Source organism: Mustela erminea, chromosome 5 (genome assembly GCF_009829155.1).
Source record: "Mustela erminea isolate mMusErm1 chromosome 5, mMusErm1.Pri, whole genome shotgun sequence".
Lineage (NCBI taxonomy): Eukaryota > Metazoa > Chordata > Mammalia > Carnivora > Mustelidae > Mustela > Mustela erminea.
In genome coordinates, this window is record NC_045618.1 from 103874738 (window position 1) to 103902696 (window position 27959).

General features: G+C 34.8%; 1 protein-coding gene across 5 annotated transcripts in view; it reads left to right on the plus strand.

Annotated features, from left to right (window-relative positions):
* KTN1 (kinectin 1) overlaps positions 1 to 27959 on the plus strand; it is a 108109-nt gene that overhangs the window by 76849 nt on the left and 3301 nt on the right. For 2 of the 5 annotated variants that reach the window (XM_032344296.1, XM_032344297.1), the window contains exons 29-43: positions 1076 to 1166; positions 2942 to 3010; positions 4142 to 4179; positions 5724 to 5814; positions 7846 to 7932; positions 11435 to 11524; positions 17021 to 17101; positions 17886 to 17975; positions 18102 to 18194; positions 19169 to 19240; positions 19688 to 19771; positions 19932 to 20015; positions 22406 to 22489; positions 24402 to 24494; positions 25511 to 25631. In XM_032344296.1, coding sequence (XP_032200187.1) covers positions 1076 to 1166; positions 2942 to 3010; positions 4142 to 4179; positions 5724 to 5814; positions 7846 to 7932; positions 11435 to 11524; positions 17021 to 17101; positions 17886 to 17975; positions 18102 to 18194; positions 19169 to 19240; positions 19688 to 19771; positions 19932 to 20015; positions 22406 to 22489; positions 24402 to 24494; positions 25511 to 25631 — 1268 coding nt within the window. The remainder of the gene's footprint in view (positions 1 to 1075; positions 1167 to 2941; positions 3011 to 4141; positions 4180 to 5723; positions 5815 to 7845; positions 7933 to 11434; positions 11525 to 17020; positions 17102 to 17885; positions 17976 to 18101; positions 18195 to 19168; positions 19241 to 19687; positions 19772 to 19931; positions 20016 to 22405; positions 22490 to 24401; positions 24495 to 25510; positions 25632 to 27959) is intronic. The other 3 variants (XM_032344298.1, XM_032344299.1, XM_032344300.1) reach the window with 3 other exon arrangements.

The window sequence follows — 27959 nt, forward strand, 5'->3', positions numbered from 1 at the left end:
CCCGTTTCTCTTGTTAAATCTGTGTTAGTGTGTAGGTGTGTTACAGTTGATGAACTAGTGTGGAAATACCATTAGTAACTGAAGTCTATAGTTTCCATTAGGGTTCTTCTGTCTTCTGTGGGTTTTGAGGAATGTATAATGACATGTATCCATCATTATAGTATCGTACAAAATAGTTGCACTGTCCTAAAAATTTCCTGGCTCTACCTGTTCATCCCTTCCTTCCTCCAAATACCATCCCAACCACCCCCAATCTCCAGCTACCACTGCTCTCCATAATTACTGTCTCCATAATTTTGAGTTTTCCAGAATGTGATATAGTTGAAATCCTACGGAATATAGGTTTTCAGAATGGCTTGTTTCACCTAACAATATGTATTTAAGTTTTTCTGGGGTTCCCCCCAACTTTTTAATCCTATTCTACATGTGTTCTCCTTTGCCATTTTTCATGTAGACCTAGAAACATTTTGAAGTTCTTTCTACATTAAGGTGGGATAAAAATAACTTTCAGTTCAGCAAATATTTGAGAGCCGGTTTTGTGCCCTTTGGCACAGGAATACTGAAATGGCTAAGATGGGTTCTTGCCCTGAGGAAATAGATAAACAGATCAATTTAATAGCTCTAGGTGTTACTGAGGTCTTTTGCTTAGGTTGACAAGGGCAATTGGGATTCACATGAGCTAGATAGAGTAAGACTTAAATCTATGTTGGATAAGGGAGAACCAGATTAAATTATATGTAGCATAGCTTTACAAAGGCTTGGCCATATTTTAAGTTCCAGTATCAACTAATAATGGCTTTTTTTAAAAAAATTTTTTTATTTTAGATTTTCTGCATTGATAAAACCATGCTTGCTTAAGAAATGTTAACTATGAAATAAACTGTAACAGTTTTATGATGTACTTTGAGTTGAGTGATTCTGGAATGTTTTTTAAAACAAATTTATAAATTGGTGTAATCTGGAGAGAAGATCTGTTAGACCTTGTTTCTGCTTTTATTCCCTATGGGTGGTATTGAAGTCTGGTTGTCCTTTTTTATCTGTATAACTAAATATAAGGTCTTTATAAAAATTCTAGGTTGAAAGAAAAGGAAAATGAAATGAAGAGAATAGAAACTGTACTAAAAGAGAGGGAGAATGATCTTTCTAGCAAAACAAAGCTGTTACAGGTGAATATATTAGTTAAAACTAATTATTGTGTGAATTATTGTCTTTGCATATTTTAAACAATTTTAACTACCACAAAAGAAAATAGGATAGAGAGATTCTTTCCTCCCAGCCAGGTACTGGGTCTCATTCTTCAGAAAACTAGCACTTACTTGTATATCTTTTGAGAAAGTGTCCATTCATAAAATATGTGTGTACTTGTTTTAAACACGTGTATTCAACTATACACAAGTTTGTATTTGGCTTTTCTTTCTCTATTATTAATGTGTTTGAGATCTTTCCATGTAAGCACATTTCTGTCTTCAAGTTTTAATGGTTTTGTGGTATTCTCTTGTATCATCTGCTGTCATTTATATAACCAGTCTTGGTTTATGGATGCCTAGATTACAGCATATGGATGCCTTCCTATTACAACAGTGAACATCCTTGTGTGTGCATTGTCAGTACTTTTGCTAGTATATCTGTATTTAAAATTCCAGGAAACAAAATTTTGGGCCAAAGGTTATGTAGTTTCTTTTTGAAAAGAGGTAGTTAAAATTGAAAATCCTTATCTCCTCATCCCCATGTTGTTATATTGAAAGTATTGAAAGTATTGAAAGAACATTAATTTGAAATGAAAGCAAATTTTGGATGGCTGTATTGTTTCCAACCACTCTTGCTTACATTTCTTGCTCCAAGTGTTCTGTTGCGTTCTCTTTCTCCGCCAAGTGGATTCATTTTAAATATTGTTAGATAGTGCTAAATCACCCTCCAAAAGTTTTTTTTTTTGCATCTATTTGCATCTGTTGCATCTACTGCAACAGGGGGGCCATTTCCTTTTCATTCTCTCCCAATACTGACAAAGATGAAAACATTTGATATGCTTGAAAGATGGTTGGATTGTTGTAATTTGCATTGGATTGTGAGAGAAGTACTTGATTTGTCTATTAATTGGCCTTTAATTTTTCCCATATTTTTTTCTGGGTTGACTTTTCCTCACCAAATTAAAACCTTTTTTTTTTCCATAATAAGAAATTAACCTTTTGTCACATAAGAAGTGACTTGTTTTCTTAAATTTTTAAAAAAATTTCGTTTGTGTTTTTCTTCCTACTTTTGGAAGTTAAAACTTTTATATACTCAAATATAAGTAATTTCCTGAGAAGTCTTGGAATGAAAAGTATCTCTTACTCTATGATTATAAAAATATTTTCACGTTTCGATATGTTTATAATTTGCTTTTTTGTTTGATGTCTTACTCGTGTAATTTATTTGAGTAAGTTCTGAGAATAGCGTTTTAGCTTTGGGGGAAAAAAAGATTAACCACATTATTAAAGAATCCATTACTGCTTTACTGGAGTAGTTCTGCTTTCCAGGGGACAATGTCTGGAGACATTTTTGGTTGTCATAGCAGGTGGAGAGGTGCTAGTGCATATAGAGGATGGAGGCCATAGATACTGCTGAACATGCCAGAGTATACAGGATGTTCCTGTTAACAGAGAAACATCCAGCCCAAAATGTCACTTAGAACTTGACCTACTGATCCAAAATGTCACCCTATATACCTTAGAGGTATTTGGATCTGTTTCTGAATCCTGAACTCTTCCATTGAGACATACTCTCAGATTGGTACTGAGTAATTTATTCTAATTTTATACTGTGTTTTAATATAGGGCTTATTTTTAAATGATCACTTAAAAAAACTATTTTAGAATTACCCTGGCTTATATGGGATGTTTCAAAAATTTATATGGAAAATAATCTCTGTGCAGGTATTCATGTTTAATTTTTGTTTAAATAGGAAGTACAGGAAGAAAACAAATTGTTCAAGTCTGAAATCGAGCAGTTTAAGCAACTGAACTACCAACAGGTAGGTACTATTAGGTAGCTTGCCCTTCAGTTATGTGGTAAGAAGTTATATAACTCATAACTGTCTATAAGTATTCTTAACTATTTTGCCTTTTTATGGAGACTAAAGTATCTTGTTTTATTTATAAGTATTTAGAAAATGTCCTTAAAAAGAGTAATTTACTATGCCATATGCAAGATAAAATAATCTATAATTTATAAGGTATATGCAAATAATACTGCTACCTGTGTTCTAGCTCTTTTATATATCTCTGTGTTTTCAGATCCTCCAGAATGTTTTTCTTAGCAAGTCAGTTAGAATCCTAGAGAGGTCAGTTTAACTCTAGGTGTATACCGCATTTCCCTCCTCCTTTCCATCCCCCCCACCCCACCCTCCCTGCAATTTAGTAATTGGAGAGAAACTAGGAAATGTATAATGTTATGAATAATAGTTGGCCTCTATTTAAAATACTTTTTCAAGGTATAATTCTGCTTAATAAAAATAAAATGGAAATGTGTAATTTTTTTTTAAGGTGTTAACAAAATATGGTTTGATTTTTCTGAATATATGTAAGCTAGAGAGTATTATGAGGAGCCAAAGAATGTGTTCTTCTTAGCAAGAAGATTATAGAACAGTGGTTCATTTTGGGAGATTGTAGTCATTCAGTTTGGGATATTATAGTATAGTAGGTAAGTTTGGGAGATTGAATGTAAATACTGTATGTGAAGGTCTGTGTACTTATACATATTATGTAGAATTTCTGTTTTTACATGGAAGCTAACTTTTCTTAGTTTTTCTTTTGACTTCATCTTAAGGTTTTTGTGTTTTGTTTTGTTTTGTTTGGCTTTTGGAAGTTTAATATAGTCAAATAAGAATTATACAATAGGAAGAGTTAGGGCATTAGCTCAGTGCTTTATATATATTGGAAATTGATAAATACTTGTTAAATGAAGAGTTTATGTTGTGGCAACGAAGATTCGATTTAACACTCAGTACTTTTCCAAACTTATACATATTTTTATTAAAATTACTTGGTCACAGATATACAGAATATATAGTGTTTTTACCTTTGTTAATTTATATCTGAGAAGAGCTTTTTTGTAGTCTTGTAGAAATAACTATTTTGAAATAACATTTAACTTTTTTTAATAGGCATCATCTTTTCCCCCACATGAAGAACTATTAAAAGTGTAAGTAATAATTTTGATTCACGGTTTGGATAGTGGTAATCGTTTTTATGTGTTAAACAGTTCTCAGATAAGAATTTAATGTACCTCAAATGGCACCTAATTTTTCCATTAATGTTTGGATTTCTTGAACTACAGGGTCACTAGCATTTAGCTATGCCCTTGGCTAAACTGATGTGCTTTTTTATGATATTTGGATTTTTGTTAAGGGAGATTTTAAGGTTTTTCGTACTTTAGAAAACATCTAATAAAGCTAAAATACATATATGTGTGTATATATATATTTTTTTTTTTTCAAAGATTTTATTTATTTGACGGTGAGAGAGGGAACACAAGCAGGGGGAGTGAGAGAAGCAGGCTTCCCACTGAGCAGGACCCTGAGATCATGAACAGAACTGAAACCCAGAGTCAGATGCTTAACTGACTGGGCCACCCAGTCACCTTAAGGAGACTTTTTTTACTAGAGCATTTTTCTTTCATTGTTAGCTTGTATTTTTCTGTAAAAGGGTATATTTAAGGTCATTTCAGCTAAGTTGGTATGTTTGAATATTCTAGTTGTTATCCACATTATGTGTATTAGGTGATAAAAGTAACGATTCTTTTATCTTGATTCATTTACAAGGTTGTTAGTTTACTAGTTTAGAATTATTTACTGGTATATTGAGTCTGGAGTTTGTATAGAGCAAAGGTCAGCAAACTTTTTCTATAAATGGCCTGTAGTGAACATTTTAGGCTTTGTGGGCCACAGAGTTCTGTTTTGCATCCCCCCCCCTTTTTTTTTTTGGTTTGTTTGATTTAACAATTCTTTAAAACCATAATCTCAGCTCTGGGCTTGAGGGCCAGACTAATAAAGACTGTTGTTTGGGCCTCGATCCCTAATTTGCCAGCCTTTTATATAGAACCTACTCTTAAGGAGGAGCTATTTGTAATTTAACTTTCTACCCAAGCTGCTCTCAACTGTAACAGAATTAAATTGTGAATCTTTGCCATTGTTTTCTGCATTTCTGGGAATTAACTAATGCATTAGAATTAGAAAAACCTGAATCTTGAAAATGTTATGAAAATGATGATACCTACCTCACATTGAAATAACATTAATATCATTAATAACATTAATATCATACTTCTATTGTGGGTTAGCCATTTAAAGAAAGTCATAACTAATTTCATTACCTTTTGGGAAAAATATCAAAGGGAATATGTCTATGTCAGTTTTCATTCTTCTGAAAATAGCTACTTCCCTGCCACAGATAAAAATAGAAACAACTATAACTACAGCAGTTCATATATTCATGAACTGTTTCTTAAGAGGATGATTTCTCTTGAACACAAATATCATCATGCCATATTGTAAAAGCCATTTTTGAAAGTAAGAATGTATCACAAATAGGTTTTCTATGGTGACAATTAATAGCTAAGCTTAAAAGAGTTTGCTTGTTAAGTTAATAAGTTTTGCAAAGCATCATCTACTTGTTTTTATTTTGTAGTAATAAATACCTTCAGTGTTTACCTAAAATGTTGCTATGTGTATTTATGTTCTGGTTTAGAATTTCAGAAAGAGAGGAAGAAATAACTGGTCTTCAGAATGAGTTAGATTCTTTGAAGGAGGCTGTTGAACACCAGAGGAAGAAAAACAATGTAAGCAAATATTTGTCAGAATAAAGTTTTTCTTTTTATTCACTGAAATACCGTGCATCACATTTTTAAAAAATTTACTTCTGTAGTTTTCTTCCTGATATTTGTAAGAAAGTACTGTTCTGTGTGTACCTTTTTGGGGAGGATTATTAATCGTTTTATTGGAGAACAGATATTTTAATGAATAAATGAAAAGATGAATTTGTGTACTTCTAATTATCATTTTAGATATTGAACTATAATTACTACAGCTTCAGATTTCTTATTTTTTTTTAAATACAGCTAACTTTCTGTTGAACTTTTATTTGAAAAAATTATTTTTTCATCTCAGTATTTTAAAATCATTGGCATCGCCTTTTAATTTGACTGGGCTAGCCTTTTTGTAAACCAGAAGTAACCCAGTATTGAAACCTAGTATTTTCAGTACTTGTCTTTCAGAGCCTTGTGGAACCTCCTTTGGATCAGATTTTTGGTAATTAAGATTATTAGGGGCCTTAGAGCCTTAATACATTAATACTAGAATGGGAAGGGGTAGTACCCTAAGAAATTTAAGTCCTAATACTTTTACTGAATAGACAGTGAATTTGGGTGATTTTCTTAAATTCTTTTTGACCAGAAGGTGATACCTGTAAGTAGAATCCAAACATTCTTGCTAGAGAAGGGATTTTTGCACACAAAAGTATGATTGCTAAGACGTCAACAAGGTTAAACATGTTACTGAAATCTCTTATGGGGATATTGGTAGGAAATTGATATGTGTTTTCTAATGAAAACTTAGTTTTTCAAAATTTGCATAAATTTATTTAACAAGTCGACATGCACTTGCACCCCTGAGTTTGTCAAAATTAGGTATGTGAATTGCCCTTTGTATTTTTGTGTAATATTACTAACAGTATTGCTTGGCCACAAAACCTGAGGTGAATTTGTCAATATACTGCTAACATCTTAACTGTGTTTTATTATCCGGATTCTGAGATGAGGTGGACATAGTAATAGCAGTCTAATGCAGCAGCATTGCACCAGGCACTGAAGTGTGTGAAAAGAGCCAGAACATTGGGGAATGAGTCCATTTTAGTTCAGCCACCACCCTGGCTGTGTACATCTGGCCAAAATTGTTAACTTACCCTACCTGTGGTTTCCCCATCTATAAAATGGGAGTAAACACCTCTTAGCGTTGTTGTGAGAGTTAATGAGAATTTATGGGAAGCACCAAGTTCAGTGTTGGGCACATTAAGAATTCAGTAAATGGTGATTATTGGCTTTTTATTTTTTTTTAATCTAATGTTTAGATTTCTAAATCTGAAGAAAGACTGAAATATAGCAGATTGTCCTTACTGGTATTTGCTAATGAAATGCTATTAAAATAGATAGTTCAGAACTCAGTTTCCAGTGACTTCTTTTTCTCTTCCAAAAGAATGTGGTTTTTAGCTTTCCAGCCTCCCTGTTTTCAGCCTTGATCAAGTAGCTCATACATTCATGTCAGGTTGCTTTATGGCATACACATTTGACTATGCCAAAAAAGATGGGCAAGCACAAGGAGTGACTCTGTTATTCCTAGGTGGACTCGAAATGCATTAATTCAATAAAACCTATTTAGAGGAAATGATGTTTTGCTGTAGTGGAAAGTCTGAGTGTTCATGGGCCTTGTTTAAGAATCACATGTAAAGCTTTTTGCAGTACTTGTGTATTTGCCCTGTCCTTAATCCCCTAATATTTGGTGTACCTGAAACCATAGTTTTATCTTGGTTTGTGTGTTTACTTTTGAATGCTTTCTTCTTTGTCACATGTACACAGTAATTACTCTATAGCTGGCATACCTGGTGTGTATACTAAAACATGGGAAGTGGGCATCTTTATTTTCTCATTCAGACTTCTAAACATTGCTTTTTATTTTTTTGCTAATATACATATTTCCCATTGAAATAATTTTGCAGTAACCAGCATTTAAATGCAGTGCAAAATACTGATGAAATAAAAAGCAAAAAATCTTTCAATTATGGATAAACTGAAATCATTCTTTCTAAAAATGATTAGGACCTTCGGGAGAAAAACTGGGAAGCAATGGAAGCATTGGCATCAACTGAAAAAATGCTGCAGGACAAAGTGAACAAGACTTCCAAGGTTGTAATGCTAACTCCTAGAAGCAATCCACTGAACAGAGAAAATCTGCAGCTTGTCTTAAAATCAGACTAAAGCATTTAATTTTACTGCAATTTAAATATAAAATCTCCTTATCATCCACATTTATCATCTCTGTCATCTCTGCTTTTTTCATCTACTCTTTGAAGCTTTAATTTTGAGCATGCAGTTGTGATTACCTGATTGTTTGAGCTTTGGTGATGACTGCTTTAAGCTGAAAAATCTCAAGAGATCTATGCTACCCATGTAAGCTCTTGTCACTGTACCCCTTGTGGGTTAGTTAAGGGCACTTTAGTAAAAACGTTGGCCCCCCAAAATCTAACTGAATTAACGAACACAATTGAATACCTAGATGCACACTAACTCTCCTAAGTTCTTTGGGGCACACCAAGATGACTCACACAAGGTAGAAAATGATCGAAGTGTTAAGTACAGGGAAGGGATCAATTCTGGTGGTTCCTTAGAAGAAATGAGTTAAACTTCAGGTTTTGAAGTGGCTGGACAGTAATGGGGCATGTGTTATGTTTAGTATGGAATATTAATAAAAGGGATAGTTCTCTTGACCTGAGTGTATAAAGTACTCCTAAAATATATAGCTCCCTCTTTTTCAAAACAATAGAAGATATTCTCCATGAGTTCAGGTTGTTCCATGGGTTCAGAGATTCTGATGGCTTAATATTGAGAAGAGTTGTTTTTAAAGATGGAGACAAATGAATGTGCCAGTTCAGTCAAGCATTTTGACAGTTTCTATCAAGAATATATGTGGGGGAAAAAAAAAAGAATATATGTGGAACAGGGGTATTGAATTTTGTAGATGGGTTAATAAAGTCAATTATGTGATTTAGTTGAGCATTCTCTAAGTATTTTGTGGACCATGGTAATCTATTGAATTTTAAATGTAGGTCTTAATGACATTTGAAGGACTTTTTTTTTTTTAAGTAAAATAGTTTCTATAAAGTTTTTTTATAATCAAGTATGTTTGTCATTATTTTTCCTCTAGTGTAATAGACTTTTACTTCTGTACCTATTCACCTGCCTTAAATTTCACTAAGACCTAAATTTGGGACAGCTGGCAGACACTGGGACTAGAGAAATCTAGGCCAGGGAAAATAGAAAGCAGGGCAAGCTAGGTAGGACGTTATTTCATTGTGAGTGGTTGCAGTCAGTTCCATTAGCAATGGGGGTTCTGGTGTAATTTCTGGTTGTTTTTGTTACTTTGTATTTTACTCTTAACACCTGCCTTGTAGTTTTTATTTTGTTCATGAGACTGGGTTTCTGGGAAGTATGCATCCCTTACTTAATATCATGCCATTTCTGCAAGAAATTACAGGCCATCGTTTTCGGCATTCTTGCATATTATTTCCAAAAGAGAACTAGAATTTATCCATGTTTCATCGTGTGCTTGGTATAGAAATTGACCCTTATTTCAAAACTCAACACCACGTGTATGGTGGCTTGCATAGCTAGTGATCTGCAGAGAATAGAATTTCCAGTCTTTCTCTAATTTAATGGAATTTACACTGTTGTCAGACAGCCTGAGTATAAAGTGATGTTGATTGAAGCAGAACCATAAGTTATGCTGGAAGGAGAAAGAACTCTGTAGAACTCCTTTAGTGCTTTAGATGATAGAAGTAAGTAACAATAACTTTATGTAAAATGTAAGAGAGGGTGATACACTGCTTTTTCACAGTTATCTTTAAAGTAGTAAATACTCTTGAGGAGCTACTATAAATGATAGGCTCATGTGGAAGATATTTCATAAATATTACACTTAGATAAAAATAGCAACTTTCCATATCCAGATCTTTTCCGGGTATTAAAGTGGAATAGAAAATGCTATCCACAACCAAACTACTAAATTAGATGGAAACTTTTTAGCAAAATTAGTACAAATCAAAATTAACTTATTTTTCTCCCTCTTGTTATAAATAAGACACATTTCTTTTAGTTAGATTCTTTTTCCCATGGAAAGTTTTCCATAAAACTTCGTTGCACAGTGCTCTTTTCCTATTTTTCTTTGGTGATTGTTCTGCCACTTCTGTCTTCAGATGATAAAAATGACCTCTTAATTGTGAATTAATTCTGAATTAGCAGTTAATCATCTTCCTTGAATGAATGTATCTTCTGCAGTTAGGTGTATTTCTGAAAAATAGTGGACTTTATTGAATCACTGGAAGTAATCCATTAAAACATCTAGTAAAATACTGCCACTAATGTTGAAAAAAAGTTTTGTGTGTGTGTACAGAATGTGCTGAATCTCTAGCTTTTTATTGTGTAATTTTAGATTTTCATGTTATTTAGACTTTTTTTTTTTTAAGATTTTATTTATTTATTTGACAGACAGAGACCACAAGTAGGCAGAGAGGCAGGCAGAGAGAGAGGAGGAAGCAGGCTCCCCGAAGAGCGGAGAGCCCGATGTGGGGCTTGATCTCAGGATCATGACCTGAGCTGAAGGCAGAGGCTTTAACCCACTGAGCCACACAGGCGCCCCTTATTTACTTTCTAAATTGATGTGTATTCATCTTAAATCAGCGATGGATTTCAAAGGTTACATTTAAATGGTGTTTGAAAGATAAGGTTGAGATGTTGCTAGCTTGCTTTCCTTCTTGTCATCTATTGAAGTTCACAAGTGTTTTTTTTTCTTGACTTAGTTTAGATATGCGTTTTTTGGGTGTCATTTTTTAAATTTTGTAGAGGTAGTTTGACCATTAGATTTTTATTTAACGTGTAATCAAGTCATTACCCTAATTTTGACAAACCATAGTTTTGAGTTAATAATTGATATCCATTGTAGTTTTAAAATCACCAAATTTAGACATGCATTTGTAATACCTTTAAATTTACAGCTGATAGAGTCCTGTAAGTGTCAGAATTAGTCTTCTTGATACTTGGTATTGGTGAATTAATCACCATCAGTTTTTCCTCTTTTTCTTTCCTGTTTTTCGTATATGTATCACCCATCAAATTTTGATGGCCTTTTTTTTTTCTTTGTAACTTCACTTGACCTTGAAACTGGAAATGTGGAAATGCCATTTTTAATCCCATGATGCTTTTTTTTTTTTAATAGAAAGAGATTTGCCAGCCAGTAAGCCTCAGTTATATTGTCCAGGTAGATATTTTTTGCATGTAGTTTAAGTTTTAGCTGTAGGAAGTGTATTTTTAATTTTTTGTTCTTGTTTGTGTTTTGCATTGTTTCTAGAAGGGCAGATCACTTGATTTCTAAGAGCAAGGAAAGTGTCCATATTATCAGATACTGCCTTGGTTTGATTAACTTAAAACATCATTATTTAGGATGCTTTAGAAATTTTGCAGATTTTTTCTTATGGAAGCACTTTAACGTTTTAAAATAAGAAATTGTAGCTTTTGTCAGTATTAAGATGAATTTTTAAAATACTGTGACTTTTTCCTCCCTTAAAGCTTAAAAGGCTTTTTAAAAAAAATTCTATAATCTTGTAAGTTTGACTTGGTTCATCTTCTGCCTTAGGAAAGACAACAACATGTGGAAGCTATTGAATTAGAAGCTAAAGAAGTTCTCAAAAAATTATTTCCAAAAGTATCTGTTCCTCCTAATTTGGTAAGATTGATTTATTATTTTTTAAATAAGTCCTCTTTACCATTATTTAAGGAAGTTGTGAATAAACAACATTTGCATTCTACACTTGGTTTAGAAGTACATCTATTCCTTAATCTTTTCTATTTTTAGCATAGGGTGCTTTTGAGTAGGTAAGATAAATAGCTTGGTTCAAAACTCATTTCTGTTTATTCAACTGATACTTTTGTTGTATGCTATGAAATTTACATAATATGTATTATTTAGAAGATCATAAACATTTGGGAGAGAAATATTTCTTAATGTTTAATAAACCAGTTATGTTTTTAATAGCTTTATTCAAAACAGCATGATTTTATTATTGTAATTTAATTTTTTGTATTTATATATATAAATATATAAATATATATATATGTGTGTGTGTGTATATATATATACATATATATGTATTTATTTTTAAGTGGGCTCCACAGCGCACATGGAGCCCAACATGGGGCTCGAACTCATGATGTTGAGATCAAGACCTGAGCCGAGGTCAAAGTTGGACACTTAACTGATTGAGCCACCCCGGCACCTCAAAATAGATTTCTTCTAGTTTTAGGAACACCTTTTTTTTTTTTTTTTTTTTAAGATTTTATTTATTTATTTGACAGAGATCACAAGTAGGCAGAAAGGCAGGTAGACAGAGAGACGGGGAAGGAGGCTCCCTGAGGGGCTGAATCCCAGGACCCTGGGATCATGACCTGAGCTGAAGACTGAGGCCTTAACCCACTGGCCACACAGGCGCCCCAGGAACACCTTATTTTTTAATTAAATGTGTTAATAGTTTGAACCAGGCTCTTTTCATTTCAAAGCTCAAGATTTTGGTCACCTGTTAACTTCTTTAAGGAAAGGCTTGAAGATAATACAGAAGATCTTGCTTTACTTCAGCTTAAGTGAGAGATAAAAGTTTCTCTGATTCAGAGAATTATTACAGTGAATATTTTATTTTCATGGAAAATTATATAAACACTCAGAAGTAGAGAGAATAGCATAATGAGGCTGGTGTACCCCTTTCATCAGTACACAGTCTTATATTACCTTGTTTCTTGTACTTCCTAGATTATTCTGAAGGAATTCAAACATCTGAGCATTTTGTCTATAATTATTTTAGTATATATTTCTAAAAGATAAGGATTGCTTTAAAAATTATATTAAAAATCCTTAATTTATACATTTGTCAATGCATTTCTCCCTTTTGCCATATAAATTTTCAGTTTTAATGAAATAACAACCACTTACTCTAGTTTGTTATAGTCAGGACCTAAGTAAGGTCAGTATGTGATTGGTTTAAGATGTCTCATAGATCCTTTTGATTCTGCAGATCCCCTCCTATATGTCAGCAGCACCCCCCCTTCTCTTCTATTTTATTTTCAAGAGGAAGAGAGTGAATTTAAGCAGGCTCCAGACCCACCGTGGAGCCTGATGTGATGCTTGATCTCATGACCTGAAATTGATCTCATGAGCTGAAATTGAGTCAGATGCTTAACCAGTGGTGCCACCCAGTCCTCCTCCACCCCCCGCCTTTTTTTAGACCAGGTAGTTTCGTAAGAAATTTCCCAGTCTGGATTTAACCAACTGCATCCCGGTAGTGTCAGTGTGTTCTCTGTTCTTTTTATGTCCCATAAATTGGTAGTCAGTAGAGTCCTGATGAGATTCAGGTTCAGGTTCAGTCCTTCAGTTGTAGGATGGAGTAAGGCAAGACTTCTTTTTTTTTTTTTTTTTTTAAGATTTTATTTATTTATTTGACAGAGAGAGATCACAGTAGACAGAGAGGCAGGCAGAGAGAAAGAGAGGGAAGCAGGCTCCCCGCTGAGCAGAGAGCCCGATGTGGGACTTGATCCCAGGACCCTGAGATCATGACTCGAGCCGAAGGCAGCGGCTTAACCCACTGAGCCACCCAGGCACCCCAAGGCAAGACTTCTTCATAGCAGTGTTGTGCACTTCTATCATGAGGTCTGTAAAAGGTCTGCTTGTTTTTCTTTGGCTGATGAGAACTTACTTAGGCTGGCTATCAAGTCTTTTTTTTTTTAAGATTTTATTTATTTATTTGACAGACAGAGATCACAAGTAGGCAGAGAGGCAGGCAGAGAGAGGGGAGGAAGCAGGCTCCCCACTGAGCAGAGAGCCCGATGCGGGGCTCGATCCCAGGACGCTGAGATCATGACCTGAGCCAAAGGCAGAGGCTTTAACCCACTGAGCCACCCAGGCGCCCCAAGTCTTTTTTTTTTTGACACAGCACTGCTAAACTCTCACAGCTTCTTTGTTTTGTGATATGACAAGATGTTTCTGATTTATCGTTTACGTCTTCTACCCCAAACTTGGGAGTCAACTGTTTCTCCGAGGAGCTCTTGGCTCTTCTTTCTGTGGGTGCTAGGTGTGGTATAAGTAAATTTAATAGTCCCTTTTATGTGTAGTCTGAGTTTAGCTGTTGCTCTCAGATTATATCTACATACTGTCTACATTTAACTTGTACAAGAAGCAGCAATTCTTTTGTTTCCTTGGTAATGTTGTGGATACATTCGGGTTTGATCACTATAGTTAAATGTCTACCACTATGAGTTCAACTGATGAGACAACTTGTACTGGACAGACTTAAGGATACATTGTTAGTTCTAGTGCTGGTCTTACATGAAGCCTAGAAAAAGGGGTTGCTATTTGTTTATTTAATGTTTTTTCTTTTATGGCCATGACCTGTTTTTATTTCTACTTTACAATTTTATTACTTAGTGGAAATAAAATTGGGATTTATTATATTTGGCTATATTGAGCTGAGAGTTAGTGATTATGATATCTGTTCTTTAAAGATTGTATAAAATCACTGACATGAAAAATTCTTCTTAATGTAACAGACTCTTTTTTTTTTTTTTTAAGATTTTATTTATTTTTTTCAACAGAGAGAGATCACAAGTAGGCAGAGAGAGAGAGGAGGAAGCAGGCTCCCCGCCAAGGAGAGAGCCCGATGCAGGGCTTGATCCCAGGACCTTGGGATCATGACCTGAGCTAAAGGCAGAGGCTTTAATCCTCTGAACCACCCAGGGGCCCTAACAGACTCTTTCTTAACCGCAGTATTACTCTCAACCGCCATATAGGTTTTGACACTACAAATATTTATAAATTACCATAAGATTTGGGTGATGATATTTCGCTTTTGTTCATCCACTTGTTAAAAGTTGGCTATTTCTGCATGTAGTCTCTTATTTCTATTGATATATAGAAATATATCAACTCTGCTACTAAAAGTATAGCATTTTTAGGCTTTTGAAAATGTGAAGGATAGATTAATTTATGATAAAACAGTGTTAATTAAAGTTATTAAGTTAATATAGTCAGTAGATATAAAAGGAATTTTATACGTGAAGTAAAATCTTTTTACTGTTTTCTTTTGCTTTTCTGCTAGCTAATCAATATAGGAGAAATCCAAACTATATGACCTAGAGGAATGTTTACAAACTTTAAGCAACTAAATCATCTTTTCAGCTGACTTTTAACTTTTATCGAATTCCAGTATTTGAAGCTAAGTAGGATTTTAATAGTATACGTTTAGTCTTGGATCAAATTTATGATGTAAGAATGTAATTTTGGGGGGCCCCTGGGTGGTGCAGTTGTTAGGTGTCTGACTCTTGGTCTTGGCTCAGGTCAGGGGCTCAGGGATGTGAGAACGAGCCCGGCCGGCGTTGGGGTCTGCATTGAGTGCGGAGTCTGCTTAAGACTTTCTCCCTCTTCTCCCCCACACCACATGTTCACTCGCTCACTGGCTCTCTCATTCGCTCAAAAATAAATAAATCTTTAAAAAAAATAGGACTTTTTGACCAATTGGAACTATGAGTTACTGTACTGTTGGGTGATCACAGCATCCAGCTTTATTTGTTTTTTATTCTTACTTGATAAAGTATAGAGAATCCTGATTCAGCCATATCCTAAAGCTTTAAATTTGAGCAGTTGATAGAAATCTCATGTGTTCTTTTTCCTCGAAGTAAACTAAACCAAAGAGTTAATCAAATTTCCTGTCTCTTTTAAGTATCTAACAGATACTCTTTTTTTTTTTTTTTAAAGATTTTACTTATTTATTTGACAGACAGAGATCACAAGTAGGCAGAGAGGCAGGCAGAGAGCCCGACATGGGGCTCGATCCCAGGATGCTGGGATCATGACCTGAGCCGAAGGCAGAGGCTTTAACCCACTGAGCCACCCAGGTGCCCCTATAAGACATACTCTTTATCAGAGTTTAAAATTTGGACAAGAAGCATCAAAAATGTAGGATAATTTATTCTAAAATCTAGAATGACTTAAACCAAGGTATATGCCTTGTTTTTGCATTAGCTAATCTATCAGCACAAATAGAGCTTTTTTTGTTTTTATTTATTATAATTTTTCAAAGATTTTATTTATTTGAGAGAGATAGCAAGAGAGAGCACAAGCAGAGGTAGGGGTGGAGAGAGGGAGAAGCAGATTCCCTGCTGAGCAGAGAGCCTGATGCGGGGCTCAGCCCCAGGACCCCAGGATCATGACCTGAGCCGAAGACAGATGCTTAACTGACTGATCCACGAAAGTGCCCCTTTTTTGGTGTTTTTTGTTTGTTTGTTTGTTTTTTAAAGATTTTATTTATTTGAGAGAGAGAGCGAGCATGAAAGGGTCGAGGGGCAGAGGGAGAAGCCGGCTCCCTGCTGAGCAGAGGGCCCGATGTGGGACTTGATCCCGGGACTCCAGGATCATGACCTGAGCCGAAGGCAGTTGCTTAACCAACTGAGCCACCCAGGTGCTCCCCCTTTCTTGGTTTTAAACAAGTAAATGTTGGGGCACCTGGGTGGCTCAGTGGGTTATGCCTCTGCCTTCGGCTCTGGTCATGATCTCAAGGGTCCTGGGATTGAACTCTACATTGGGCTCTCTGCTCAGCAGGGAGCCTGCTTCCACCTCCCACTCTGCCTGCATCTCTGCCTGCTTGTGATCTCTCTCTCTGTCAAATAAAATCTTAAAAAAAAAAAAAAAACTTTAAACAAGTAAATGTTTATGTATTCTTACTGCTTCTCATTATGCTTTTAAAAACATTTCATTATATGTATGTATTTCTAAGTATTTTCAGAATCCCTGGAGCACCTTCATAGTGTTTGAAATCCTCTGAATAAAGTATTTTCAGTTGAACTTCATTAGTTCATGAACTCAGAACACTTAGTTTTTGAGAATGGGTTTACCCGAGAAAAGTTTTGAAATTTATTTATTTTCACTTTTCTCTGTTTTAAAGATTGAATCTATTAATCCTGGCACTAGTAAGTGGTAGAGGCTGGAATTAAGTGAACTCAGATCTCTATTTATCTCTATTATTTTCAAGACTGGGTTAGGTACAATTTATGCAGCAGTTATGTTCTTTGAAATTTCCAGAGGGGTGGTGTTTGTCTATAGGTTTTTTTCATGGTCATCTAATTTGGTTGTTTCATTTAGATATTTTTGAAAATTGGTTATTTTGACTTCTCTTTTTTACAGAGTTACAGTGAATGGTTGCGTGGATTTGAAAAGAAGGCAAAAGAATGTGTGGCTGAAACTTCAGGTTCAGAGGAGGTTAAGGTTAGTTCAAGAAATGAACTATCTATGTTGTAACCAGACATGGAAGAGAGAAGTAAATCAGACTGTCTTTATGAGCTTAGAAAGATAAAGTATATATTATGGGTAGAATAATGACCTTTTGAGAAAGTGTAAGAAGGTGATTTTATTTTGTATAAATTTTGATAGAAATGCTGTAAGTCTTCATTGCGTTTGATAAGTATACAAAGCTAATGTTTGCTGTTTCTTTAACTCTGTATCTTAATCATTTCTGAAACTGTATATTTAACTATCTCTTACTCTCTTTTTAGCCTGGGTTTAAAAAGTAAAGATCAGTTGAGGTAGGTAGGTAGAAACTGACTGATTTGCTAAAGTATTCCCCAAATACATCATTAAAAGTGTTCGGAATCTAGATGTGTTTTTATCTTAGCTGAAATTTGGAAGATTTTTTTTGTATCTCAAGTGGCATGAATAAAATCCTCTTTTCCATGTGTGTGTAGCATAGGTGTTGTGACTTGACTTCACATGTGGTTCTGCTTTGATTTTTATCATCCTGCTAAAGAGTGATAAGCCTGTTATAAATTGTGTAATATATTTTATAGTAATCAGACTCAGAGTTTCTTTAGTAAAGACTGATGACCAAAAGGGTCATTGAACTTGATTGCTACTCAAGAAGGTTGAAATGTAGTGTCTCACTATAAAACAATTAGAAACCATTTGTCATTATATACCATTAAATACTGTAACAAATTTGAAGCACACAAAACTGGTAAAACTAGAGAAGTTTTCTTTATTTCCTTCTTTCTAGGTTCTAGAGCACAAGTTGAAAGAAGCTGATGAAATGCACACACTGTTACAGCTCGAGTGTGAAAAATACAAATCCGTCTTAGCAGAAACAGTAGGAAATGATTTTTAACCTACATTTTGGCTTTATTTTTAAATTAACTTATTCCTTAGTGGCTTAAATAGTTTATCTTGTCATTAGAACATGAATTTTTCAAAACAACTATGCTTTTGCCCATAGGAAGGAATTTTACAGAAACTACAGAGAAGTGTGGAGCAAGAAGAAAATAAATGGAAAGTTAAGGTTGATGAATCACAGAAGACTATTAAACAGGTACCTTAAAAAGCTTAGAGCAAGTAGTTCTCAAGAATGTGGGCCATGGATCAGCAGTATCCATAAGCCAGAAACTTGTTAGAAATGCCCATTCTTGGGCCCCACCTGAGATTTTCTGAATCTGAAACTCTGTGGAGACAGCAGGCTGTACATTAAAGAGCTTCCACAACTGATTCTGATGCCCACCCAAGTTTGAGAATTATTGTTTTAGAGCATGGCTGAAAGGTAGTTATCTAGAATGTAAAGTGCTTTGGAAGTTATAGAACTACTATGTGATAAAATAAGGCAAAGAATTTGGGGTTCAGAACAAGCTTTGCGATGTTGATATGTGACCCATGATACCGTTTTCAAGAAAAAGTTAATGAGTCTTTCTCTTCATGTGATCTGAATATTCTTGTACAGCCCTAATTTTTCTCCCATTTACTTGGCTCTGGTAAAGAGTGTCATCTGTTGTAGTAGTCCTCTTCATATGGTGACAAATGGTAACTAGACTTATTGTGGGGAATATTTTGTAATGTATGAAAGTATCAAGTCACTATAATGTACACCTGAAACTAACAGGATATGGTATGCCAGTTATACTGTAATAAAAATCCATTACAATAAAGGGAAAGTAAAGAGTGTCCTCTGTTGCTCAATTGTTTTCCTGGGCCAACCTGTACAGAATTTAGGATTGCCTGTGGTATTCTATGTTAATGCATTTGGGGATTAAATATAGCCAATTATTAAATGATTGTTAGAAAAAAAATAAGCATTTCTAGCTAGGCCTTAATATAATATGCCAATGGGGTACGTTTTGGTGACAATATAAATCAAGTTAAATGTCATGCTCTCACTTTCAAGGTCTTTTAAAATTCAGTATGACTTTAGAATGAGACGCATTTCAAAATCTCTGAAGTGTCTGATTAAAATTCTCCAAGATAGCAGCTCTATATTGTTGATTTACTTGGTCATATAGTTGTTTCACATTTCAGATGCAGTTGTCAGTCACATCTTCAGAACAAGAGCTAGAGCGATTAAGAAGAGAAAATAAAGATATTGAAAATGTATGTTATTTCATCGCTTGACTTATAACCTGTGGACTCATTTTTAGCATTAAGCATTGTCTTAAGATCTGTTTTTTAAGATTTCTGTAATGATGCAGTTGTTACGCTTTTAAGAATATCTTGGGTAGGGGCACCTGGGTGGCTCAGTGGGTTAAAGCCTCTGCCTTCAGCTCAGGTCATGATCCCAGGGTCCTGGGATCAAGCCCTGCATCAAGCTCTCTGCTTGGCGAGGAGCCTGCTTCCCTTCCTCTCTTTCTGCCTGCCTCTCTGCCTACTTGTGATCTGTGTCTGTCAAATAAATAAAATCTTAAAAAAAAAAAAAATCTTGGGTAGTGTTTGAGATGATATTATATTTGTAAATTCATAACTTTCCATTATGGGGGAGCATCATAGCATCGAAAGGAATTCTTAAATGTGTTAACATTTTCTTCTTTGTTGCATTGCTAGCTGAGAAGAGAACGAGAGCATTTGGAAATGGAACTGGAGAAGGCAGAAATTGAACGATCTACCTATGTTACAGAAGTCAGAGAGGTACTTAAAGAATTTTTTGACCTTGCTTCTCAATTTAAATTAAGTTTATAATAGTGATAAAATATTTCAGTGTAAGTTGTTTGTGGCAGAGCTTCCAAGTAGCGTACAAAACATGGGATATCATAAGGAGATCAATCTTAAACTCTAAACTTCATTGCAGCTGAAAGATCTGTTGACTGAATTGCAGAAAAAACTTGATGATTCATATTCTGAAGCAGTAAGACAGAATGAAGAGCTAAATTTGGTAAGAAGCTTGTTCTCCACTGGGTATCAAGTAGGCTCTGAAAACACTTGTGTTGACATGTGGAGAAACCATCCAAACTTTTTCTCCTTGCTAACATCTTTAGCTTGGCATTTTTGTAAGTTTAAGATAATCTTCGTATTCTGATGACTCCTAAGTTGATCTTTCTTTTCTTGACTCCTAAAATGATTCTTCTTTCTTAGCTCCTAACAATGGCATGTTTGGCTTGCAACTCTTTTTTCCAGAAAAAAATTCATGTTTTGTAAAACTTAATTCTTTGGACAGCATTATTTTCAGTTAATAAAGAAGTGAAACAAATAGATAAAGATTGGCTGAATTGTGAAGATTCTCTTTTTAGAGTTAATGATTGATAGTTAACTGGTCTTGTTCTCTAATCTGAAGGAGATTATTGAAGGTTGAAGATACATATTCTTCATTCAAGGGCAATAATTAATTCCAGCTGCTTATTTTAACTGGTCTTCCTACAAATTATAGATAACAACAAGCTTGTGAAAGTCTTTATCATCAACATAATATTTAGAGTATAGCAATTCTAAAACTTTAGACTTAAAGTTAACTAAAGATAGCTAAATGCCTTATAATGACAGAGTACCCTGTATTCCCATTCTTAAATTTTCTGGAAATTTAATGGATTCTGGCAAATATATAAATTTATACTGCTTCTTAGCTGTTACATAAATATTACTGTCTCATTGTATGTTTCAAACAATCGTCGTCTTTCTATGACTGAAAAATTAATACAACACGTGACTAAATTGGAAGTATCTGAATAAACTCTAGGAAAATTATAGTTAGTTTTCTCCTCACCTTAAGTCTTGCCCGGTTTGGAATTTTCTTAGTACTGCTGTGTGTATCAAATAAAACTTGTTAACTCACTCAGTTGTGGTTGGTCTTCTGTGTTATGGCAGTGATTTATGGAAATGAGTTTTCAAGGTAGGGCTCTTTGAAAAGTACACATAGAGTCCCCCTCTTTATTTTTGAAATAAAATTTTGGTTTTACTTATCTTCTTCATTTTATTTAATTGAATCATTCCCACTGCAACATGTGACTAGTTTTATACATATGCTTGTTATATATATTGTACAGATCAGGACAGTGATTATGCCATAGCTGAAAGCCTTAAGCCTTACCTTATAATGTGTTTTTTAAAAATCATTTTTAACTACAATTGTTGGAAAATTTACTTTTAACTTTGGTGCTTAGTAGCTAACCCCAACAGTAGCATCAAACGCATAGGATTATGGTTAAATTCAGCCTAATGTTCTTGTTGTATTTTTGCCTCTTTACTTCTGTTAAGGGGCCATTTTAAATGATACTTGTTTCTTATTTTTGCCTTGAATTCATAATTTTTATTTTAGTTCCGTTTGCTCAGGATGACTGTTGGCACATTTTAAGATAAAATAATTTTTTTGCTTATACATACATTGTATGTTTGGGGGCCAAGGGAGTAGTACTCTGATGTACTAAGTAGAGTTAAGTGAAAGAGCAAAACCTGTAGCATTTGGGTCTTTAGATAGAGTTCCCCAAATAAAATTTCCAAATGGAATGTCCCTCATTAATCCTTTCTTCAGTTGGAAAGGTTAGTATCTTATATTTCTCCCTTTTGGGTTTCCAGAAACGAGTATTATGCCTATCAGTGTTAGGGAAAATTAATTAACTTGATGAGTTTAATAAGAAAGTTATTTGTTGTCAGTGTAGTCCATTTCCCTCATTCTTATTTAATCGGAGCATTTATCATGAGAAGAGGCATTACATATTGGCACTAGAGTTTATAGAACTTTATAACTGTTGGGACAAATTGGTTCTTGAGAAGTGTATCTTAAGACATTGTTTATTGTATAATTAGGCCCGTGTGGTCTTGCACTGATTTCTTTAGTGATGTTTTAAAGGATGATCAACATTTAAATTTTTGAAGTTTTCATTTTACTGGATTTGTAATCTTCCATTCAATGTTTTTTAAAATATTACACAATTGACTGTTAACTCTATAGGTCATAAGTCCTTAAAAAACCAATCAGTAAAATTTCTGGCCTACTTGCCTTTTACTTTAATTTAAATATGAATGAAGTACTTTATGAATAGTGAATAGTAATACTTTTAAAAGGCACTTTACTGGAATGTGATGGTTTTATTTTTACATTTACAGTTTTTTACTCTGAACCCTACTTTGTTTCTATAGCTTTTCTTATATTTAGCTTTCCAGATGGGAACCTCCACTGCTTAGCTTTTCTATACATCTGGTGCAGCATATTGGCTAATCCACTGTGCATAATAACTGTTAGCGATCCCATTCTTTCTCATTCATTCTTCTAGAGGTCTCAGCACAAAGAAGGATGCAAATTAAGTTAATTGTGGTCCTTTATTTTTACAGTTAAAGACACAGTTAAATGAAACACTCACAAAGCTTAGAACTGAACAAAGTGAAAGACAGAAGGTAGCTGGTGACTTGCACAAGGTAAGACACTGCTTGTCTTAAAGATGCCATATCACCATGCTATGTTGTTGTGCCTTGAATCTTAAGTAAACATACTGCTAATTCTGGATTTTTGTTCATATTAATGTGTTTATAAATTTAAGCTGTTGCATTTTTGGAACTACTTTCTGACTTGTTTTTCGATTATTCTTAATTTGCTTCATTATTTCAACACATTTATATAAGTAATTACTTTATAAAGTACAGATTAAGTTTTAAGTGTAATTGAAGGTACTCTTTTTTAAAAATGGGGTTACATCCATATATTGTTTTGTTGGGATTTTCTTTGTAGTTGCTTACAGAGTATGTTTGTTTTGATTTTTATAGATCCAAAATGTATAGACCTTGGATGTTTCAGAAATTTGTTCCTTTCATTTATTTCTTTGTGGAGATACACTTTTCTTTAATCTCATATATAAGTAGGGAGGGAGTTTTTTGTTTTTGTTTTTGTTTTTTGGGGGGGTATTTTTTAAGATTACATTTCTTATTCTCTATATTAGGATGGCAAGTTATTTTTAATTCTGTTTTTAGGTATTTTTAATAGTGCAAGTCACATATGCTTGTATCAGAGCTGCTTTAGCTCTATGATTGTATTTGTGGGAGTCATTAGGAAAACAAATATGTCACTTTTTTACAGGTTGGAAGAAATATTTTTGTTTGTTTTGTATGATATAGCTTCTAATTGTTATGTAAAAGTCTAGGAATCCAAAGAGTACATTTAGCATGATGAAAAAATAAGCGTAGGAATTCAGAATTGCTTCAGATTATTTTGGTGTTACTATTACCAGTAGATAAAATGTGAATTCAGGTTGCTCAAACCTAGGTTCATGATACATTGTCAAGGATGAGCAATCTGACTTAGTTTGATAGGTGATTTTAACTTTTGACCTCTTCTTTTTTTTTTTTTTTAAAGATTTTATTTATTTATTTGACAGACAGAGATCACAAGTAGGCAGAGAGGCAGGCAGAGAGAGAGGAGTAAGCAGGCCCCCTGCTGAGCAGAGAGCCCTCCATCCCAGGACCCTGGGATCATGACTTGAGCCGAAGGCAGAGGCTTTAACCCACTGAGCCACCTAGGCGCCCCAACTTTTTGACCTCTTGATCAAAATATAAAACATGCAGGTTTAGCCTAGCAGTTTAGTTTCTCAAGTATTAAGGATATTAAACAGGTGCTCAAAGATATGGATGGGCCATGTTATTTATAATTGCTAATGCAACCGTAGAAGACCATGAACTGCCCCATATCTATAGGCCATAAATACTGTGCAACACTTGATTAGAAATGCACATAAATATTTATTGATATAAAATATTAACAAAATACTTTGTAAAACAAGCGAGTATAAAATAGCAGGTATGTTAAAAGCCCATTTATATGAAATTTTCTGCCCAAGTTTTCTGTTAGCATGTATATGTATACAAGAGGGATCTGGAAAAGAGGGTCAGAACAAAGCCATTACTTAGAATTTGTGGGGCATGTATGGTTTCTCTCACATACCCTTCTTTGTGTGTTTAACACAACCCTTAAAAATGTAAAAAACAGTCTTACCTTGTGAGCTATACAGAAACAGGCTGTGGCTGTGGCTGATGCTTGATTAGACTAATGTTATTTAGACTAATGTTAACCTAAATATCAACTGTGGTTATTTCTTCTTTTAATGTCTTTTTACATATCCTCTATTGCTTGAACTTTTTAAAACAAGCATATGTTTTTATAATCTGGTCAGGGAGGGAACAGTTTTCATTTTGGAAAAAAAAAATGGAGTAGATTGGCTGTCCGTTGTATTTTGAGATGAACTTTAGTCTGTACAAAATACCTAAGAAAATCACTCCTTTTATCCCTCATAATACTCCACTGTAGTATTTAGAGGCTACCATATTGCTTTCCTTACAGGCTCAACAGTCGCTGGATCTCATTCAGTCAAAAATAGTAAAAGCTGCTGGAGACACTACTGTTATTGAGAATAGTGATGTTTCCCCAGAAATGGTATGCATTTTCTTTTACCCCAGATCTCTAGGCTAATTACCTTGTTGTAAATTACATGAAGAATAAAAATGTGTGAGATCTGTCTCTGACTAAAAAAAATGATATACTTCTGTCAGTTTTGTTGGATTCTTACCGAAGGTTGTCTTTTCTTCCAGATATTCCATCTCTGAAATGCACTTTTTTAATTAATGTTTTTATTAATGTCACTTTAGCTTAGTAAGATAGTACTTTAATTGTACTGTTTGTGTTGGAAGTATTATGGTATATTGCTGAAGAATGTGGGCTTTGTTAGACTGCCTGTGCTTGAATCCTGACCCTGCTACTTAGTAGCAGTGTGACTTTGGACAACTTTACTTAGCCTCTGTGTACTTTGGTTGCCCCATCTGTGAAAGGCCATATTAATAGCATCAAACCTGTAGGATATTTGAAGGGAATAAATGAGTTACTATCTAAAACACGTAAGAGTAGTACGTAGCACTTAAAACGGTGCTGCCCAGCACTTAGAGCTCAATATATGTGAACTTAGTTTTACTGTTAAGAATGTCCTCTCCTTTGGTGTCTGGCAGATTTTTTTTCTGAGACGAGAAATGGATTTACAACTACTAATCAGAGTCTGGATTTTCGCCTTTTTGGCCTAATGACTTAGCATAGCCTTTTTTTTTTTTTTGTAAGATGTTATCTATTTAATATTTGACAGAGATCACAAGTAGGCTTGTGCTGAGCAGAGAGTCCTATGTGGGGCTCAGTCCCAGAACCCTGAGATCATGACCTGAGCTGAAGGCAGAGGCTTAACACACTGAGCCACCCAAGCACCCCATAACGTAGCTTTCTTTGGTGCAACCTAATTTGTGTCACTAGATAGCAAACACTGTTTCTATATGTGTTTTTTGTTAATTTTTGTCATTTTCAAGATTTCTCATGTTTGTATCTAAAACAATAAGATATTTTCTGCTTTAGGTTGCAAATACCTTTTCCTTATGTTTGGAGTTTTTTCATCTCTTCCCTCTTCTCTTTAGGAGTCTTCTGAGAAGGAGACGATGTCTGTAAGTCTAAATCAGACTGTCACACAGTTACAGCAGTTGCTTCAGGCAGTAAACCAACAGCTCACAAAGGAGAAAGAACACTACCAGGTATTAGGTAAGAGTAACTGAAGTACTGTTGTCTCTTTATGGCTAATTGACAGAATGTGTGTATTTGTAGTGAGGGTTTACCAGGACTACCAGAGCTCCTGTTGCCCTCATTGAAATGTTCCCTTTCTCTCTTTCAGCCCCTGCAAATAACAGGTTTAGCTTTCTTAGAGTTTTATTTTCATCTCTTCCATGTTTTGGTCTCACAGCTTTGGGGGGGGGGCTTTTTTTGACTCCTTTGACCTTCTTATAAAACAGGCTCTCTTACGACTTGTTTACCTAGGTTTTATTCATTGCATAATATGGGCAGCTGCTTCTGTAGTTTATCCTGATCTTACTTTTGGTAAAGTATCTGTGATTTTTTTTTTTTTTTATAACTTGGTAAAATAAAGTTAAATGTTTTTACTGAGATTAAATACTGAATTGAAAATCAAGTCATCACAGTTTTTTTAAAATTGGAAACTGAGTTTTTACTTAGGTCTGCTTGTAAAGTAATCAAAGAAATCTCACTTTTAAACCTATCATTAACTAAACCATATTATGAAATTTTATTGCCCTCCTGATAGGTTAGGTGTCCTGGAAAAGTTGGATGTATCACCATTTTGGTTATAGAGGCATTCTATCTCACTTTTATAGAATGATTGTCCTCTGGTCTGCCTTAGCATAAACTCTCCTTTAAAATGCTCTTCAGGGGACGCCTGGGTGGCTCAGTTGGTTGATCGGCTGCCTTCGGCTCGGGTCATGATCCCAGCGTCCTGGGATCGAGTCCCACATCGGGCTCCTTGCTCAGCAGGGAGCCTGCTTCTCCCCCTGCCTCTGCCTGCCTCTCTGTCTGCCTGTGCTCGCTTGCTCTCTCTCCCTCTATCCCTGACAAATAAATAAATAAATAAAATCTTAAAAAAAAATTAATTAAATTAAAAATAAAATGCTATTCAGGGGGTGCCTGGGTGGCTCAGTGGGTTAAAACCTCTGCCTTCGGCTCGGGTCGTGATCCTGGGATCCTGGGATCGAGCCCCGCATTGGGTTCTCTGCTCAGCAGGGAGCCTGCTTCCATCTCTCTCTCTCTCTGTCTGCCTCTCTGCCTTCTTGTGATCTCTGTCTGTCAAATAAATAAAATATTTTTAAAAAACTGCTAATCCGGTCATTTACCTCCATAAGATTTTGTGGAAAAATGCAGCTCATTCTTTTAACCTGTCAGCAAAAATAATTACACCTTAATCATTTATCCTTGGTAAGCTGACCTCTCCATCGCCTACAGTTAAACTTCTGCCACATTACCTCCCTTTTCCAAATTAGAAAGTAATCTGCTTCCTGCTTCGCTGGTAACTCTCTTTCCCATGTTTTCAGCCTTATTCTCTTCTCTGCACATGCTCATTCTGTTCAGTCTTGAAAACCTACTCTAATGTCTTATTTTAACCTTGTACTTCCTTCAGTTACCACCCTAATTTTTTTTTAACATTACTGTTTAACAGAGATTCTTAAAATAAGAAACTATTCTCACAGTATCTACTTCTTTACTTGCTTTAACAGCTCTGTGTACACTAGAATGCATTCCGATGAAAACTTTTTTGCTGAGGTCATTAGTGATTTCCTGATTGCTAGATCTGATACAGGCCTTTGTTTTGATACTGAAAGTATAAATTTCCAGTATAAGAGATTAAAAATAGTTATATGCTAAATAGGCTGAAGTCATCCCATAGGCCTTGGTGTGATAAGGAAAGGACTTCATTTCTGAGAACCTCAAAAATTGTAAGATTATTTCCTACCCTGTGCCTTTCAACCTTATCAGTAGTATCTCTCTGGCACCTCAAAGGTGTTCTTTAGTGTTTCTTTTTCTTCCCAAACACGTGGTCTGCTCATACTAAGTCTTACGAACCTATTTCCACATTGGTCATTTTCATATTAAATTTGAGACTTCTACTGATTGTTGGTAGTATAACACTTTTATTTTTCAGAGTTTTTCTTTGATTTATGAAATTGTAGTAACTTGTTAAATATGTATATCCTGGCAACATAGCTAAAAACAAACTATAGTTTGACTGGCAGCTTTTCTAAGTGATAACTCTTCATCAGCCAATGAACCTCAGTCCAAATTTGGCAGGTGGAAAGGTGGTTGAGCATCAGCAGTGCAGTGTGAAGGATAGAATGGATTGTATGAAGAAAAGCATCTGCTAGGCATTTGAGAACTCTTTCTTCTGTAAGTCCTACCTGGCATTGGCGGTGGTAGCCCCTCCCCACAGTTTCCTTGGTTCCACAGCCTTCTTTGTACCCTTTAAAACTTCAGCCATCATTTTTAGCTGGGTGTATTCTTCCTCTTGTGAACTATTTTTTTCCTTTT